We start from the raw sequence: 16,883 nt of genomic DNA on the forward strand, positions 1-16,883 counted from the left end.
TTCCCCAGGAGCACAGGCTGCCTGCGCGGATTCCATGCTTGCCAACAATCTCACACGGAGCAGAAACTAAAGCGAGCCCAAGAAAAGTCCGAGACCTCGCCAAGTGCTGTGAGTGCCACAGCAGCTCCACTGGCAGAAAACCTCCTGAGCTTCAGCTGGACTCGGGAAGGGATTTCCTAAAGCCTCTTTTCCTCCACAGCTACCCCAGCAGCAGGCAGTGGAGCAGCACTGCCCAGCTTCCCTCCTGCAGCACTGCCAAGCAAAACAGCAGGCGCAATGCGACAATCAGCCTGCACCGTTGGCGCTGAGTGATCTGCACCAGAGGACCAAAAGAAGGAATAAGGCAATTAAACTCCAAAGAGAAACACATCATTTACTACCAGGGCGGGGCAGGCAGCGTGGTGTGTACTCTCCTGAAGTACTCCAGACGTGAGAGACGTAATTTCACCTCAAACACAGCAAGTGAAAAACATCTGAGGGTGGCACCCCAGCTCTTCTCCAGGGTGGCCAGCCGGCTACCCGAGCTGCTGAAACCACGAGCCAGAGCGTGGAGCGTGACCACACCGGTGCCCAGCACCTTATGAAATGCACTGCTGGCACTGCTGCAGGGACAGCAGGGCTTGTTTCCACTGGAGCCGGTGCTGCTTTCAACCCCCCCAAACCAGAGATAACCCTTAGACTTGGTAGCATTGCCCAAATCCAGGAACAAACATTAAATCCAGAGGCACCCCACACCTGGCAGCACCCCCCAAACCTGGCAGCATGCACCCGACACAGCAACGTCCCCAAACCCTGAAGTTTCCCCGCAAATTGGCACCAACCTCCAGGCTCAGAAGCTACACCCCCCCCCCCCGAAAAACCCCCAAGCCCAGGGGCACACCTTAAGCCTGCCGACAGTCCCCCAAGTCCAAAGAACCAAGGAGTGCCCTGTGGGATGGCGGCGCTGCGCCTGGAGGTGGGGGAGAGCTGTCGCAGGGGAGTGGGGAAGGGGTAGCGAGGAGGGGTGCAATGGGGCTGAGGGGGGGGGGATGCGTGTGAGCATGCCACTGGGGGAAAGCGCTGCTCCGGAGTGACACTGAACTGCAGCCTCCCGGGGCCAGCAAGGCCTGAAGCACATGGGCAAGGTGCTGGGCAGCTGGCCAAGGCCAGCTCATAGGGAGGAATTCCGGTCTGGGGAAGATGCTGCCAACCCTGGGGGAGAAGAGCAGGGAGACCCCCAGTCCCATCCCCTAAGACTGGCCCTTGAGAAGGGCAGAGGAGGATGATGGACAAACGAGTGTGGGATCTCCCAGTGCAGCTAAGATGAGCAGCCAACTTTATTGTGCTGGGGCATGGGGGCCAGCACTCAGGGCTGGCGCATGACTGGTCAGCAGCATCTTCCAGGCCGGCTGTATGGTTTTTGCGCCCGATGTTGTAACCGTGAGTGGTGTCGGATGCGGTCTGGCCCAGGGTGGCTGGAGCGGCTGCTGCTCTCGAGCACCAGAGCGCCACGGGACAGCCCCGACGCTGCCTGGCTGGCAGAGGTGGAGCTGCTCCTCTGGAGCGCCAGCAAACCGAGGAACAGCCCCAGCGCCATCTGCCAGGCAGTGCTGGGGCTGCTCGGCTCGACACTTGGAGCTGGCACATGGCTGGTCCCACGGGGTTTGCCAGGCCGGCTGTATGGCTTTTGCGCCCGATGTTGTAAGCGTGAGCGGTGCCGGATGCGGTCTGGCCCAAGGTGGCTGGAGCGGCTGCTGCTTTCAGGCCCTGGGGAGCTGCGGGATGGCCCCGGTGGTGTGTAGGTGATGGTGCTGGGCCTGCTGCTCTCAGGCACCAGGGAGCCATGGGACAGCCCCGATGCCGCCTGGCTGGCGGTTCTGATGCTGGCAAGCTCTGACTTGTCACTGGCGCCTGCGAGGGGGGGGCAGGAAGGTCAGCAGCACGGCCACCCAGCCCCGGGGCAGGAGAGGCCATCGTGGCGCCCACAGCCCTCCTGAAGCCAAGCCCAACCTAAGTCCCTGCTACCAGGCCTAGCCTGGCCCCTGGCCCCAGCGCGGGGGACACCCGGGTGCTTTGCCTCTTACCAGGGCCCAGGCCAGCACAGCAGTCACACTGCCAGGTGGTTGCGCTGTTCCTCAGGTAGGAGCAGCGCCTGTGGATGCCTTTGGCTGCGCAGGAGCTACACAGGAGCATCTGCCAGGACCTGGGGAAGCAAAGGGGTTGCTGGTTGTGAGGACAAAGTGTCGCAAGCACCGGATTGCCTGGCAGAACCCTTCTTCTTAGTCCTTCCTCCCTGAGCACGTGGGGAGACAGAGATCCCATGCAGAGCCCTAGATCGCTGCTTTGGCAACTCACCCCTCTTCCTCTGCCTGCTCCCTGCCTCCCAGACAAAGGCACTTGCTGGCATTGCAGCGGATGTGCCTCTGATACACCAGTCCAAATGCCTGGTCGCTCTCCCGTGACGGTTGTCTGCTGGAGAAGGAAGGGAAAGTCTTGAGCCCCGGCTGCCCCAGCATCAGGCAGATCCAGGCCATTCCTGCCCTTCTGCCCACACCCTGTTGCCAGCTCCTCCACGCAGCAGAGGACAAAGAGTCAGGGGACAGCAGGCGGCCAGGCCTGCCCTGGCCTGGCACCACGCTTGCGCCTGACGTCTTGTGAGTCGGGAAGAGAAAAACGAACCTCTTGGAGATTCGAATCCCCATGGTGAGCATTTCCATCACGAACTGATCTTTGCTTTGGCAACGCAAGCAGCGGAAGCAGACGCCGGCATGGACAGCCTGCTTCTGGATGCAGGTCCGGTGGAACCAGGCGTGTTGGCATGCTGGGCACACCATGGTGTGGTAGGACTTTTTGTCCTCCACGAGGCCCAGGCAGATGATGCAGGTGGTGTTGTGCTCTGGAGCGGCCTGCACTGCCTGCTCTGGGCGGTGCTCCCAGCAGAAGGACCTGGGAGAAGGATGGAAGGGATGGGCAAGGTGAGGTGAGAAGTGCCGAGTCCTTCCCCGGTGACGGCGAGGAGGGCAGAGGAGGTGTGAAGGAGCCCCAGCTCCTGTCCGGGCTCAGGCTCGGGCTGTAGCAAGCTGATGGGAAGCGTCCCTGTGGGTTCCTCGCTTGCTGGTAGGTGGGGAGGCTCCTGCACGAGGGCCGGCAGCCCTTACCTGTACAGCCCGAAGAACTGGGTGACACATTCACCCTCTGAGGCGCAAGGGAGATGGAAGCTGCGGTCGCACCCCTTCTGCTGGCAGGTGATGGCGGCGCCCGTCTCGCCGCAAACGAAGCAGCGCTGGAAAGAGCAGAGCAGCCCCCCTCAGCGGCAGGCTCAGGGCCTGCGTGGCTGGCCCCACGCCTCCGGGCCGGGCGCAGGCTGTGGGCATTGCTGGCTCACAGCCCGCAGATCGGCCTGGTCCACGAAGCTTTGGCCTGTGCCGGAGCCTCTGCGGAGCTGCTGGGAGCAGGCGTTTGTCCCAGAGCTGGTGGAAGGGCTGGGATTTCTTTCCGGGGCTCCAGGTGGAGCTCCCGCAAGCCTCTCCTGCTACAAGCCTCCCGGCTCTTGCCAGATGCTCACCTTCTGGGCTGCCTCCTGGATTGCGCAGGCAGATGAGCTGGCAGATATTATTGCTATGCCATTCTCCATCATCTTTGAAAGGTCATGGAGAACAGGAGAGGTGCCTGAGGACTGGAGGAAAGCCAGTGTCACTCTGGTCTTCAAAAAGGGCAAGAAGGAGGACCTGGAAAACCGCAGACCAGTCAGCCTCACCTCCATCCCTGGAAAGGTGATGGAACATCTGGTGGTCATCTCTAAGCATGTGGAGGAAAAGAAGAATATTGGGAATGGTCAACATGATTTCACCAAGGGGAAATCATGCTTGACCAATCTCTAGCCTTCTATGATGGCAAGACTGGCTGGGTAAATGAGGGGAGAACAGTGGATGTTGTCTACCTCAACTTTGGCAAGGCTTTTGACACCGTCTCCCATAACATCCTCATAGGTAACCTAAGGAAGTGTGGGTTGGATGAGTGGACGGTGAGGTGGATTGAGAACTGGCTGAATGGCAGAGCCCAGAGGGTTGTGATCAGCAGTGCAGAGTCTAGTTGGAGTCCTGTGGCTAGTGGTGTGCCCCAGGGGTCAGTACTGGGTCCAGTCTTATTCAACATATTCATCAATGACCTGGACGAGAAGACAGAGTGCACCCTCAGCAAGTTTGCTGATGATACAAAGCTGGAGAAGAGAAGACTGACAGGGGATCCGATCAATACTTATCAATATCTAAAGGGTGGCTGTTAAGAGGAAGGGGCCAGACTATTCTCAGTGGTGCCCAGTGACAGGACAAGGGGCAATGGCCACAAACTGGAACACAGGAAGTTCCATCTGAACATGAGGGAAAACTTCTTCACTCTGAGGGTGACCGAGCACTGGAACAGGCTGCCCAGAGAGGTTGTGGAGTCTCCTTCTCTGGAGATATTAAAAACTCACCTGGATGCGATCCTGTGCAACCTACTCGAGGTGATCCTGCTTCAGCAGGGGGGTTGGATTAGGTGATCTGCAGAGGTCCCTTCCAACCCCTACCATTCTGTAATTCTGTGAAGATGTCCCTGCTCATGGCAGGGGGGTTGGACTAGATGACCTTTAAACATCCCTTCCAACCCAAACCATTCTGTCATTCTATGATTCTATGGACATGCCTCCAACATGCACAATGCTCTTCAAGTAGTTGTTACCTTAGAAGAGTCTGGGGTGGCTACCTTGGAAATTCACCTGTCTGCAGAAGAAACCAAAATTATTCTGGAGGTGTCTGGTTTCCGTTTGAGACAGGTGAATTCACAGGTAGCAGTCCTATACTCTTCTACAAGTAGCTATGTGAAGAGCATAGTTTATCTTGGTGGCAGGTCCAAGACCAGTAGCTCCCCAGGACTCCTCCCAGGCACCTTTGGACTGTTTTTGTCTTCCCATTAGAGAGCTGATTTTTTCAGGTAGCAGCCCCAGACTGCCCAGCCTCAGTAGCCCCCAAGGAAGCCATCCAAGATGTTTTTGCCTGTGTTGGAGGCAGGTCCATGCCAGTAGCTCTCTGGGACTTCTCCCAGGTAGCTTTGGTGTGGTTTGACCTTCCCTGGAGATGGCTAAATTATAGGATAACAGCCCCATACGACTCCTAGGTAGTTACCCGAAGAGTTTTGTCCATGTTGGAGGCAGATTCATTCCTGTTAGCTCTCCAGGACTCCTCCCAGGCTTCTCCAGGAGCATTTTGGTTTCTTCTGCAGAAAGGTGAATTCCCAGACTCTTCTAAGGTTACTACCCAAAGAGCATGATGTGTATTGGGGGAAGGTTCATGCCCAGTAGCTCTCTGGGACTTTTTCCAGGCATCTTCAGGAGTGTGTTCATCTCTGTAGAGAGCTGTATTTTGTAGATAGCAGGCCTAGACTCCTCCAAGGTAGCTACCCAACGAGTTTTGTTGATGTTAGAGGCAGGTTCATTCCTGATAGCTCCCCAGGACTCCTCCCAGGCATCTTCAGGAGCATTTTGATTTTCTCTGGAGAGAGGTGAAGTCCCAGGTAGCAGCCCCAGACTCCTCCAAGTTTGCTACCCAAGGTGTTTTGTTGATGTTGGAAGCAGGTCTATGCCCAGTAGCTTCCTGTGACCTTTCCAGGCATGTCTGGAATGTTTTTGCCTCCACTGGAGGTAGCTGAATTTTGAAGGTTATAGCCCCAGACTCCTCCAGAGAATCCACCCAAGGAGTTTTGCATATGTTGGAAGCAGGTCCATGCCTGCTAGCTGTCTGATATTCCTCCCAGGCCTCTCCAAGAGTGTTTTGGAGTATTGTGGAGACAGGTGAATTCCCAGGTAGCAGCCCCAGACTGCTCTAAGGTCACTACCTGAAGAACATTTTGTATGTTGAGCATAAGTCCATGTCTGGTAGCTCCCTGGGATTCCTCCCAGGCATCTCCAGGAGCACTTTGGTTTCCTCTGGAGACAGGTGAAGTCCCAGGAAACAGTCCCAGGTTTTTCTAAGGTATCTACCTGATGAGCATTGTGTATGTTGGGGAAGGTCCATACCCAGTAGCTGCCCAGGACCTCTTCCATGTAGCTCTGAGTATTTTAACCTCCCCTGGAGACAGCTGAATTTTGCAAATAGCAAGACTCCTCCAGAAAAGTCACCCAGGGAGTTTTGCATATGTTGGAGGCAGATCCATGCTCTGTAACTTTCTGAGACTTTTCCCAGGATGCTTTTGAGTGTTTTGTCCTTCCCTGGAGACAGCTGAAGTCCTGGGTAGAAGCCACATATGACTCCTAGGTAGATTCTTGGAGTTTTCTTCATGTTAGAGGCAGGTCCATGCCCGGTAGCTCTACGGGACTCCTCCCTGGCAACCACAAGAGTGTTTTGGCTTCCTCTGGAGACAGCTGAAGTCCTGGGTGGCAGCCCCAGACTCCTCCTAGGTATTTAATTGAAGAGTTTTGTTCATGTTGGAGGGAGGTCCATGCCTGGTAACTGCCTTGGACTCCTCCCAGGTATCTCCAGGAGCATTTTGGTTTCTTCTGGAGATAGGCGAATTCCCAGCTAGCAGCCCCAGACTCTTCTGCAAGTAGCTATGCAAAGATCATTGTGTATGTTGGGGGAATGTCCATGCCTGGTAGCTCTCTGGAATTCTCACAGGCATCGCCAGGAATATGTTTGCTTCCTGTGGAGTCAGCTGGATTTTGCAAGTAGGAGCCCCAAACTCTTCAAAATACAGCAGCCTGAGGGTTTTTGTGTATGATGATTGCTTCACTGGACTTTTTCAAGAGTGTTTAGGCTTCCTCTGGAAACAGGTGAAGACCTGTAGCAGTCCCATGCTTCTCCCAGTATTCTCTCCAGCAGTTTTGTGTATGTTGGAGTCAGGCCCAGGCCTGGTAGGTTCCTTGGAGTTTTCCCAGGCAGCTCCTGGAGTATTTTGGCCTGCCCTGATGTCGTGGTTTTGCCCCAGCCAGCAGCTAAGCACCATGCAGTCACTCGCTCACTCCTCAACCCCAAGGGTATGGGGAGGAGAATGGAAAAACAAACTCATGGGATGAGTTAAAGACAGTTTCATAGGATAACAAAGGAAGATAATAATAATAATAATAATAACAACAATAATAGTAACAATAACAACAACAACAACAATAACAACAGCAGCAGCAGCAACAATAACAACAATAATACAAGTGATACACAAATGCAATTGCTCACCACATGCAAAAGGAAAATTAAAACAACCCGACAATTAAAACAACCCAGTCTTTCTGAGCAGCCATCCCACCTCCCAGCCAGCCTCCCCAGTTCTATCTGGAGCATGACATGACATGGCAGGGAATATCCCTTTGGCCAGCCTGGATCAGCTCCCCTGGCTGTACTCTCCCAGCTTCTTGTGCACCTTGCAGGTGGTGGGGAGCTGAAAATTCCTTGACTTAGTGTAGACACTACAACTACCCAGCAACAACTGAAAACATCAGTGTGTTATCAATATTATTCTCACACTAAATCCAAAACACAGCAATATACCAGCTACTAGAAAGAAAAAATAACTCTGTCTCAGCTGATACCAGGACACCTGGAGACAGCTGAATTTTTGTCAATAACACCTCAGACTCTTCCAAAATAGAAGCATGCGGCATTTTGTATGTTGCCCAGTGACTCTCCAGCACTCTTCTCGGGCATTTCCTAAACTGTTTTGGCTTTTTCTGGAGACAGCTGAATTTCTGGGTAGCAGCCCAAGACTTCTCCAAGGGAGGAATCCCTCAGTTTTGTGTATTTTAGAGGCAAGTCCATGCTTTGTAGCTCACTGGGCATCTCCCAGAGTGTTTTGGCCTCCTGTGTAGAGAGCTTATGTCCTGCATATCAGCCCCAGACCCCTTCGAGTCAGTTGTTCCAGGCACTTTTTCTTCCTTGGCAGAGGTTTCTCCCCTTGTAACCACAGAACAGCCCCAGATACCTATGTGAAGTTTCCTTTCTTTTTTTCATTTTTGCTGTTCTTTTGAACTCCCAGGTTTTCCCCCAAGTTTGTTTATTTATTCAGGGATCAGAAGCTGTGTGATTTTTTTTTTCTCCTTGTCACCCTGTGCCCTTCATCAGTCCCTCCCAATGTTATGGATTTACGCACACCAGCCACTAAAAAAGGGTCATCGTAGAATCATAGTATCACAGAATAGTTTGGGTTGGAAGGGACCTCAAAGCCCATCTAGTTCCAACCCCCTGCCATGGGCAGGGACACCCTCCACTAGCCCAGGTTGCCCAAAGCCCCATCCAACCTGGCCTTGAACACTGCCAGGGAGCCAGGGGCAGCCACGGCTTCTCTGGGCAACCTGTGCCAGGGCCTCAGCACCCTCACAGGGAAGAATTTCTTTCTAACATCTCATCTAAATCTCTCTTTTAGCTTAAAGCCATTCCTCCTTGTCCTGTCACTCCCTGCCCTTGTCACCAGTCCCTCCCCATCTTTCCTGTAGCCCCTTCAGGGACTGGAAGGGGCTCTAAGGTCTCCCTGGAGCCTTCTCTTCTCCAGGCTGAACCACCCCAACTCTCTCAGCCTGTCCTCATAGGAGAGGTGCTCCAGCCCTTGGATCAACTTTGTGGCCTCCTCTGGACTTGCTCCAACACAGTGCGACCATAGGATCCTGCTGAAAATGCAAAGTCTGAGTGAAGGTTTCCAGTTCCTTTTTTATTAGTTCTCAGGTGACAGGTCGAGCTGGGCGCTCCCAGAGAGGGACCCCTACCTGCCTCTCAGTTGTACCTATATCACCCATCACCCGATCCCCAAGTCCAATCACTTAATTCTGGTTGGTCGTCTCTTCGTTTCTTATTGGTTTTTTTGGTTGCTGGGCTGGCCTTCTGAAGTTACCTCATTCTCTTGGAATTGTCTCCTTGGTCCTTTTCTTCTTCATTCCTCTCCTATCTGCGGTATTCCGCTAGTTCTTTGTAAGCACCATTAGTTTTGTCAAAAAGTTTACTCTCGGTCAGATCTTGCAGCCTAAGGCTTCAACTACTTTAGCTACTAGTGCTAAGCTACTAATGCTAAACGAGACTATTTAGAGAGATGAATACAGTTAATCAAATTTCTTCTCTAAGAAGGCACGGGCAGCAAAGAGATGCATTTGGTAGTGTGCTGATGGTCTTTAGCTCATCAACCTTCAGGCACCCATGGCCGCATGGTCCTACCCCACAGAGGCTCCCTCTTCTGGGAACAAGTGGTGGGTCAGCACCAAAGCCCCTCTTTGGCCTTGTGCCCACAAGGCCATGGCGTCTGGCTGCTTTTTGCTGACGTTGGGACTCCCATGTCATTGTGGAGAGCAGACAGGAGATGGTGTGGGGAGGAGAGGTGAGATGTGGAACTGGGGCTGGGAGGAGGGGTTCAGTGGGGCGGGGAGGGGACGGAGCTGCTGTGGGGGTGGCAGGAGCTCTAGAATGGGTCTGGACACGGGGAGGCAGCAATGGGCCAAAAGTGGGATTTGTGCTGGGGAACATGGGCAGTGACAGGAAGCAATGCTGGAGAGCAAAGGCACCTCACGGCCCCTGAGATGCTGCAGTGAGGGGTCTTGACACCAAAACAGGGTGGTGTGGGCAGGCAGGAGGACAGAGGATGGACAGAGGTCCCCAACTCAATGGGCACACATCTGCAGAGTGCTCCCCTCCTTCAGTGTCCCAAGATCCCAGCCGTGGTGCTCCAGACATCCTGTTGCAGCTACTCAGTGTCCCTCGATCCCCTGTTGTCTTCACAGGGTGCACTGGTGCCTCAGAATGGTGACATGAGGTCATGTCAGGTGATGTCATTCTGACCCTGGTGGCACTGTGCTACCAATCAGTCACCACCCTGGCTGCTGGCAGCAACCAGGGTCACACTGCAGCCTCCCCTGCCGGGCATCTGCCCAGCAGTACCCAGAGCTGCTGGCTGTCCCGCAGAGCGTGTCCTGACAGCAGTCCATGTCCGCAGAGGAACATAAAGATATTGTCTTGCGTTTGCTGCGAGAGGGAAAAAACCTCAGCAGCCCCGGACTCCTCCAAGGAAGCTACCTGAGCAGTTTTGTGTATGTTGGAGGCAGGTCAATGCCCGCTAGCTCCCTGGGACTCCTCCCAGGCATCTCCCACGGTGTTGTGTCCTCCCCCAGTAGGCAGCAAAAGGATAGAAGCATAGCATGGTTTGGGTTGGAAAGGACCTTCAAAGATCACCTGGTCCAACCTCCTGCCACGGGCAGGGACATCTTCCACTAGATCAGGTTGCTCAAAGCCCCCTCCAACCTGACTTTGAACACTCCCAATCCACCGCTTCTCTGGGCAACACGTGCCACCGTGTCACCACCCTCAGCGTAAAACGTTTATTCCTCATGTCCAATTTAAACCTGCCCTCTTTCCGTTTAAAACCCTCGCCCCTTCTCCTGTCACTACAGACCCTGGTAAAAAGTCTCGCCATGCCTTTCTCGTGAGCCCCCTTTACATACCGAAAGGCCGCAGTAAGGTCTTCCTGGAGCCTTCTCCTCTCCAGGCTGAACACCCGCAACTCTCTCAGCGTTTCTGCACAGGAGAGCTGTTCCAGCCCTGGGATCCTCCGCTGGACCTGCTCTAACAGGTCCATGTCTTTCTTGCGCTGGGGACCCCGGAGCTGGATGCAGTGCTCCAGGTGGGGTCTCGGGAGAAGGGAGTGCCTTTGACTGATGTGGTATATTTGCTGTGCACACAGTGCAGGGGCTGGTATTGCCCTCCAGAGTCTCCCCGTCCTGCGCACCCTGGGACAGAGCTGACACAGGGAGCAGAGGTGGGGGCGATGACCTGTTAAGGAGCCCCATCGGTGCCTCTGTGGCTCAGAATTTAGCAGGCTGGTCCCATTCCCCTGCCGTTGGTGGGTCCCACACCCAGCTCCCTGACTGCTGACACCATGGACATCCACATCCCTGCGGGCCCCACAATGCCGTTGGGCCCAGAACCGGTGAACTCCTGGGTTTGCTGCCGTTACAACCCAGACAATTGTGCTACTGGTCTGTATTTATTGCCACGTCACAACTCAGAAATAAACAGTCGACCCCTGAAGCTGATTCCGGGAGTCTGTCGTCACCCTCCATACCCGTACCCCAGTGGGGCCGCCTGAGGCCCTTGCAGGAGGGCCGGGGCAATGGACTTGGGGAGCGGGGGGGTGGTTTGAGCTCCTCTGGTGGCTGGAGGGCGCTGGGCTGGTCCCGCAACAGCCGGCTGGCTGAGTTGGACAGATATGGAGGCCAAGGTGGAGGCGGGCAGACCGGGTGGGCATGCGGGCTGGTGGAGGCTAGTTCCCCCCGGTGCTGCGTGGCTGACGGTCCGCTTTTCCAGGCACAGGTGATGGCTGCTGGTGTCGAGTCTGGCTCTCAGGGTTGCTGGGGTGGGTGGGTCCGGCTGTCCAGGCGTGAGGGGTAGCTGCTGGTGTTGGGCCAGGCTCATGAAGCTGCAGCGAGGCGCCTGTGGAGACAGGAGGCTGCTGAGGCCCTGCTATGGCTGCGGTGCTGGGGGGGTGTGAGGGTGCGGGGCAGCACCGGGCACGCTGTGGGGTGCGGGCACTTTTAACTAACACTTGCAACAGTACGAAGGGGTTTCCAGAAAGAGTGCCCATGAATTGAGAGGCCACTTCAAGCATCTTATACCAGAAATCTCAGCAGAGTTTGGCCAGTAACTAACGCGGCACTCCAGAATACCCTACCCCTAAATGCTTCACGGCTACTAGCAGCCATCTAATACAGAAGTTTGGCAACTCCCCTCTCCCCCCAACAACTCACCGTCTTCTCCTCCTCCACATATAGATGGCACAAAAGAATACCATCCCAAGCAACATGGAGCCCAGGATCGCCATGGCACCTTCTATGCCGTACCTCTGGAAATCATTGGGATCCATAGCATTTGCGTTCTTCTGGCCATCCACACCTGGAGGAACCATTCGGAAAGTTAGTGTGCCCTGCAGACCCCTGATAATCTCACAGGAGGCCTGATGTTGCCAGGAAATGGCTAGTGCTGCTGCCTGGAGGCTCCCTCTGACCCTTTGCGACAAGCTGTCCCACTGAACAGAACTCATGAGGCCAGATGGAGAGCCCGTGGGGGAGCGCAGCTGTTTGACCAATTGCCCCCCTGAGAGAGACAGAGCCAAACCATCCCTGTGTCAGGGAGTGCCACCCCCAGCTCTCCCTCCCCAGCCCAGCACCCACCCCCCGAGGGGATGGAGTCAGGCCCTCTGGGAAGACAGCTGAACCGCACTCTCCCTCTTTGCCTTTTCTCCAGCATGGGCACTGCCTGCATGCCCCCAGTTTTCGGGACTTGCTCCCACTTATGGCCCCCTGCCAGGCTGCTCAGTACCTGTATTTGTTCGAAGAAATTCATGGATGCCGGCGTGGTGGGCTTCCCCGGGGTTGGACAGCGCTGCCAAGAATCACAGAAAGGTAAAGCCTCAGCGTGGCTCGGGCAAGGAGGATGCAGGAGGACGGTGCAGTGCAGGTTCTCCTCTAAGGCGGTGCCCGATCTGTCAGTGCGTCCCGTTTGACCTCAGCTCGCAGGAGGGAGCCCACGCGCCTCTGTTGTGCCCAGGAGGGCTCACGGCAAGCTCTGGGATGCAGGTGTTGTGGGAGGCACATTCCATTAAGAGTCCTATTTCCCATCATCTCCTGAGCGTGGTTCAGGTGGCCTCATTCCCCAAATGGCAAAGTTCTGAAACTCCCGTGAACTGGGTGTGGTGAGTGGTGAGCATCTCACTGCATCCACAGAGGGTTACGAGTGTCTCTCTCTGGCACCCTGATGGCAATAACCTCCGCACCCCAGAGAGGACAGTCATCCGCAGAAAGCCACTCCTGGCTTCTTCCAGAACACTTGCTCTGTACTAACAGTTTGGCTGCTGACACAACGTGCAGTGGCGGGCACCAGGGCACGAGCCTGCAGCTGCACGGTGATTTTCATTTATGACACTGGCTGACCAAAGGACAGCAATTACCTGGCACGCCTGTTGATTGAATTGCCCCCTTTTCTGCATCAGAGACTGGCACTGCCTCGCTGCCTCCTTCCTGAAGTGCCTCCTTCTCCACAGTCTCACGGTCCATCCCTTTAGAAAGACAGTAGGTGAGTTTCATTAGATGCAACTGGTCCTCATCAGGAACACGGTATCTTCAGGAGCCAATACTTCTCCAAATACATTAATACCGCTTCGAAACAAAGCCCGGGCATTTGGCGGTGCACCTAGTCGCTGGTTCAAACAACGTGTCATTCACGGAGAAAAAATTAAGCACTAGACACTTTCCAGTTTACCAGTAGACAGCAAATCCCAACCTGCTGAGAGACTAGGAGATTGCACGTGATCTCCTGGCTCGCATTCCACTTAGTGCATTTTTGGCAAACTGCAAGGTGGTGGTAAGTTAGTTCCTTCAGAGAGGACAGGAAGACGCTGTAGCCAGTTCATCCGGGGAAAGAGCCCTTCTGAGCAGCGCTTCCCATCATGCCAAGTCCGTCACACGGTAAGGGTGACAGACACATGTGGTGGACCGAACCGCAAGCTCTTGCAGCCATATGCTGGGCACTTTCACAAGTGGCAGCGAAGAGCCCACAGTCCCCCAAAACAAGAGGAAAACCACCACCAAGATGTTATCTGAAACACAACTAGAAACAGACAGCTAACCCACCCGAGACTGAATTAACAGCCCTTCGCTTCAGCTGCCTTCAAGTTAGGTGTGCGGCCTCAAGCTGGGTGTCCAGCTTCCACCTGTCCCTGACCCCGAGGTGGCACTGAGAGGCCTCAGACCTGGAGGGGAACAATGGGGCTGGAGCAGGCTGTGAAGCTGGGGCTGCTCCGATCCTGGCCAGGGCATGCCTGCAGCCCAGGCCAAGTCTGCCAGGCTCAGTGACCCCAAGCTGCCTGCGCATCCTGCTTGTCCATAAATGCATCTAAAACCCCAGCTGCCCACATCTTCTGGTTCAGAGTGATCGATACCCACCACGTGCCATGCTGTCCCATTCCTTCAGGATGTCCTTGAAGATTTCTGATACCCGCCGGGAAGATGTTCCTGTCTCGGCTCTGTACTTTGCTCTTTGAGGGCCTTAACCGAAAGTAGAAAGTTCAATTTCTCACAACTACAATATTGAAAAGGAGCGCTTAGTCTGTGAAGTCAGTCAAGCCTGACTACTCACCGCTGGGATGCCAGGTGAGCTCCAGCGCAGGATCCCTCCGAGGATCTGGAAGAGCCCTCCCTGTACCCACACCTGCAACCAAACACCCACGAGAAGTTTCCATCATACACTGTGATATACACCGTCATAACTCAAGAGCAGAACATGTAAAGGGATGACGTAACGACAGGGCACACAGGATGCAGATCTGTATTCTCACACCTGCTGCAAGAGATGCCTCGCTCACATTTGGGCTTTGAGCTGGCAGCTCTCAAAGGAAGTCAAAAGCCATGACGTACCCATGCCATCTCCCTGCGCATCAACCCCGGAACCCAGCTGGGAAGCTGGATGTCCATCGCCTCCAGCCACGTCTGTAAACAAACCAAACAGAGAAATCCCGTAAAAATACTTCTTCAGATCTGAACGGCAGTGAATGCAGTTGAAACGTGGGATTGCTCCATGTCGCAATAGGGGTGCCAAGGGAAGGTGAGAGCCAGAAGGAGCTTTCCGTCCTGGCACATTCCGTGTTGGAGCAGTGCCTGGACGTTTTCAACGTCAGAGCTGGGCTCTGGCAAGAATGAGGGAGAGTGTTGGCATTGTTAGGTGAGCAGGCAAGCGCAGCTCCCCTTGTGCCACGGAACAGCTGGAGCACCAAGGCTGTCACTCACCCCATCCCACTACCACAGGCAGAATTGGCAAGCTTGGCTTGCTGCTCACCTGAACTCTATTGCTGCTCACAGCCCCCTTCCCAACTCCTCTCCTGCTGCATTCTACTTCTGCAGGGCACAGTGTTCCTAAACATTGTCGTTTTGAGAGGAAAGAGGCACAACCAATGCCTAAAGAGAAGCAGCCTTGCTAATTTTGCAGTTAACCTCACCGTGCTGTATTTTCTGTGCGGAGCAGTTCCTACATGTGTCTGCTTTGGTTTTGCATCAAAAACTGGTTTTGCTTATGAGAGGCCTTGCAACAGGGTTTGTCAGCCTGGCTTTGCCTCATACCTCTCCTCCTTCTGCTTGCTGGCCGTGGCGCCTCCTGGCTCTGCCACGGTGGAGAGCACAGCAGGGGTCTTTCAGGAGGCACATCTGTCTGGCGTGGCACGGCCACCTCTCTTCCGTGGTCAGCAGGCCCTTCTGAGTGCAGCTCTGGAAAGCAAAAGCATGAGGAATGATGCGCGTTGGGGTCAGCTGAGCTTTCAAAGTCATGACTACAGCGGATGATTCAGTAGGGCAAACTAGATCCAAAGAATGTGCCGGCACATGGCTTCTGTGCAGTAAGAAAGGGAAAAACTATACCGCTACAAAAAATGGACATTGGTTGTCCCCGTCAGTCCTCTGATGCCATGTGCTCTGCAACCCCTGTGCCCTCCTTGGGAAGGATTCCTAAGCCACTATGTCACGCAGAAGTCGTCAGACCACTAGGTCTCACCGTGAAGAAGAACAAACGGTTCTTGGTTGAGTCTGTGGTGACAAGGCAAATGCAGTAGAAGGACACTGACAGCCCATCTGCTAACCGTCTCTGTTGAAAAGATGTGTGTCTCTTCATCACCTGATCTTCCTGAGAGGAAAAGGCAGAAAAGGGAAAACACAATCGATTGGGTCAGGACAACCATGTTCTGTTCCTACCCCTGCCAGAAAAGCCCTTGAGGAAGGAAACAGCACATCTGAAACGCGTCTGCTTGATTGGAATTGTACCTGCCTCCTACAGCAGAGCCAAGAAACCTTCCTCAGAAAATCACAGAATCATAAAAGAAGGGTTATCCAGTACACAAGATGATCTGCACTTGTCAGTGGGAAGGGCACGAGACCAAAACTTCCCCACCAGACCAGGTCAAATGGTATCTCGGCGGAGAAAAGCCTCTGTGCGGCTGGGCAGCAGGGCAGCAGGCTCAGCGGGGCCCGAGCTGCGGGAATGTTCACAACCCTCAGGCGACGTCTGATGAGCCTCTGGAAAGAGCAAAGAAAGCAGCCCTAGCTTGTTTCCCCGAGCGTGCACTGAAACCTGAGGAAAGATCACTGAACCTCTGGAAAAAGGTCACCCTCCTTAGCCTAGTTTGTTAGTGCTAAAAGCAGCGAATTCAAGGGTGTTCTAATGGCAAGGGTTAGAGAACCTTAACCCGAGGTGATGTTCCCAACTGCATCTGGAATGAAGTGTCGTAGGGGTGCTTGGATCCATGAGGTTTTGGGGTTAGGTGAAATTAAACCCCCTTGTCTCGTCGCACTCGGTGGGTTGCGAGGGAGGTGAATCTTTTCATCCCCCAAAGGCATGAGTCCCGCTCAGCGGAGCTGCCAATGCAATGAGCCACAGGAATGACTCAGAGGAACAATATAACGGAGTTTTATTAACAATCTAGGGGCTAGGTGTCAACAAGTGGCAACTGTGCGGATAACGGGTAAAACACTTGCCATAAGCAGCGACTAGGACAACCGACAACTAGGCAAATTGGCCTGGCAAAGGCAACAACCGGTTTTATAAGGCATGAATTTCTTAAGAGGAAAGGAGAAGAAGAAAAGAAGGACAGAAGGAAAAGAAGGAGAGGAGAGGAGAGGCTAGGATAGGTATCACTACCCTTGGATGCTGCGATGTCGTCACAGGGATGGCTCCTTAGTCCGCAGGTCTTGGTCCACAGGTGGTGGGTCGACCCCGGTGTGGCGCGCATGCTCACCTTTCTACTGTTCTGCCCCTCAGGGACCACCAGATGAGCTTTGCACCTGCGCAGTCCATTGTTCTAGAAGGTTCAGGGGTTCTGTCTGCGCAGTCTGTCTCCACAGAGTTCTGGAATTGGGCTGGGGGGAG

General features: G+C 54.4%; 1 protein-coding gene across 1 annotated transcript; it reads right to left on the reverse strand.

Moving 5' to 3' along the window:
• Positions 1-1,366: 1,366 nt before the first annotated feature.
• Positions 1,367-3,821, reverse strand: LOC129200014 (G2/M phase-specific E3 ubiquitin-protein ligase-like). The gene is made up of 7 exons (XM_054811271.1): positions 3,737-3,821; positions 3,545-3,616; positions 3,138-3,285; positions 2,659-2,925; positions 2,335-2,448; positions 2,064-2,182; positions 1,367-1,890 (listed from the first exon to the last, which is right to left on the reverse strand). The coding sequence occupies exons 1-7, from the start codon at positions 3,819-3,821 to the stop codon at positions 1,367-1,369; spliced, it is 1,329 nt and encodes a 442-aa protein (XP_054667246.1).
• Positions 3,822-16,883: the final 13,062 nt, after the last annotated feature.

Source organism: Grus americana (assembly GCF_028858705.1).
Source record: "Grus americana isolate bGruAme1 chromosome 26 unlocalized genomic scaffold, bGruAme1.mat SUPER_26_unloc_2, whole genome shotgun sequence".
Taxonomy (NCBI): Eukaryota; Metazoa; Chordata; class Aves; order Gruiformes; family Gruidae; genus Grus; species Grus americana.

Excerpts from the sequence above, each read along its gene's own strand:
- LOC129200014 (XM_054811271.1), bottom strand. The coding sequence starts at position 3,821 with ATGTTGACCATTCCCAATATTCTTCTTTTCCTCCACATGCTTAGAGAT. Across the intron at positions 2,449-2,658 it reads GGGATTCGAATCTCCAAGAG|ACAACCGTCACGGGAGAGCG; the intron begins GTTCGTTTTTCT and ends CTTCTCCAGCAG. Across the intron at positions 1,891-2,063 it reads CTGTGCTGGCCTGGGCCCTG|GCGCCAGTGACAAGTCAGAG; the intron begins GTAAGAGGCAAA and ends CCCCCCTCGCAG.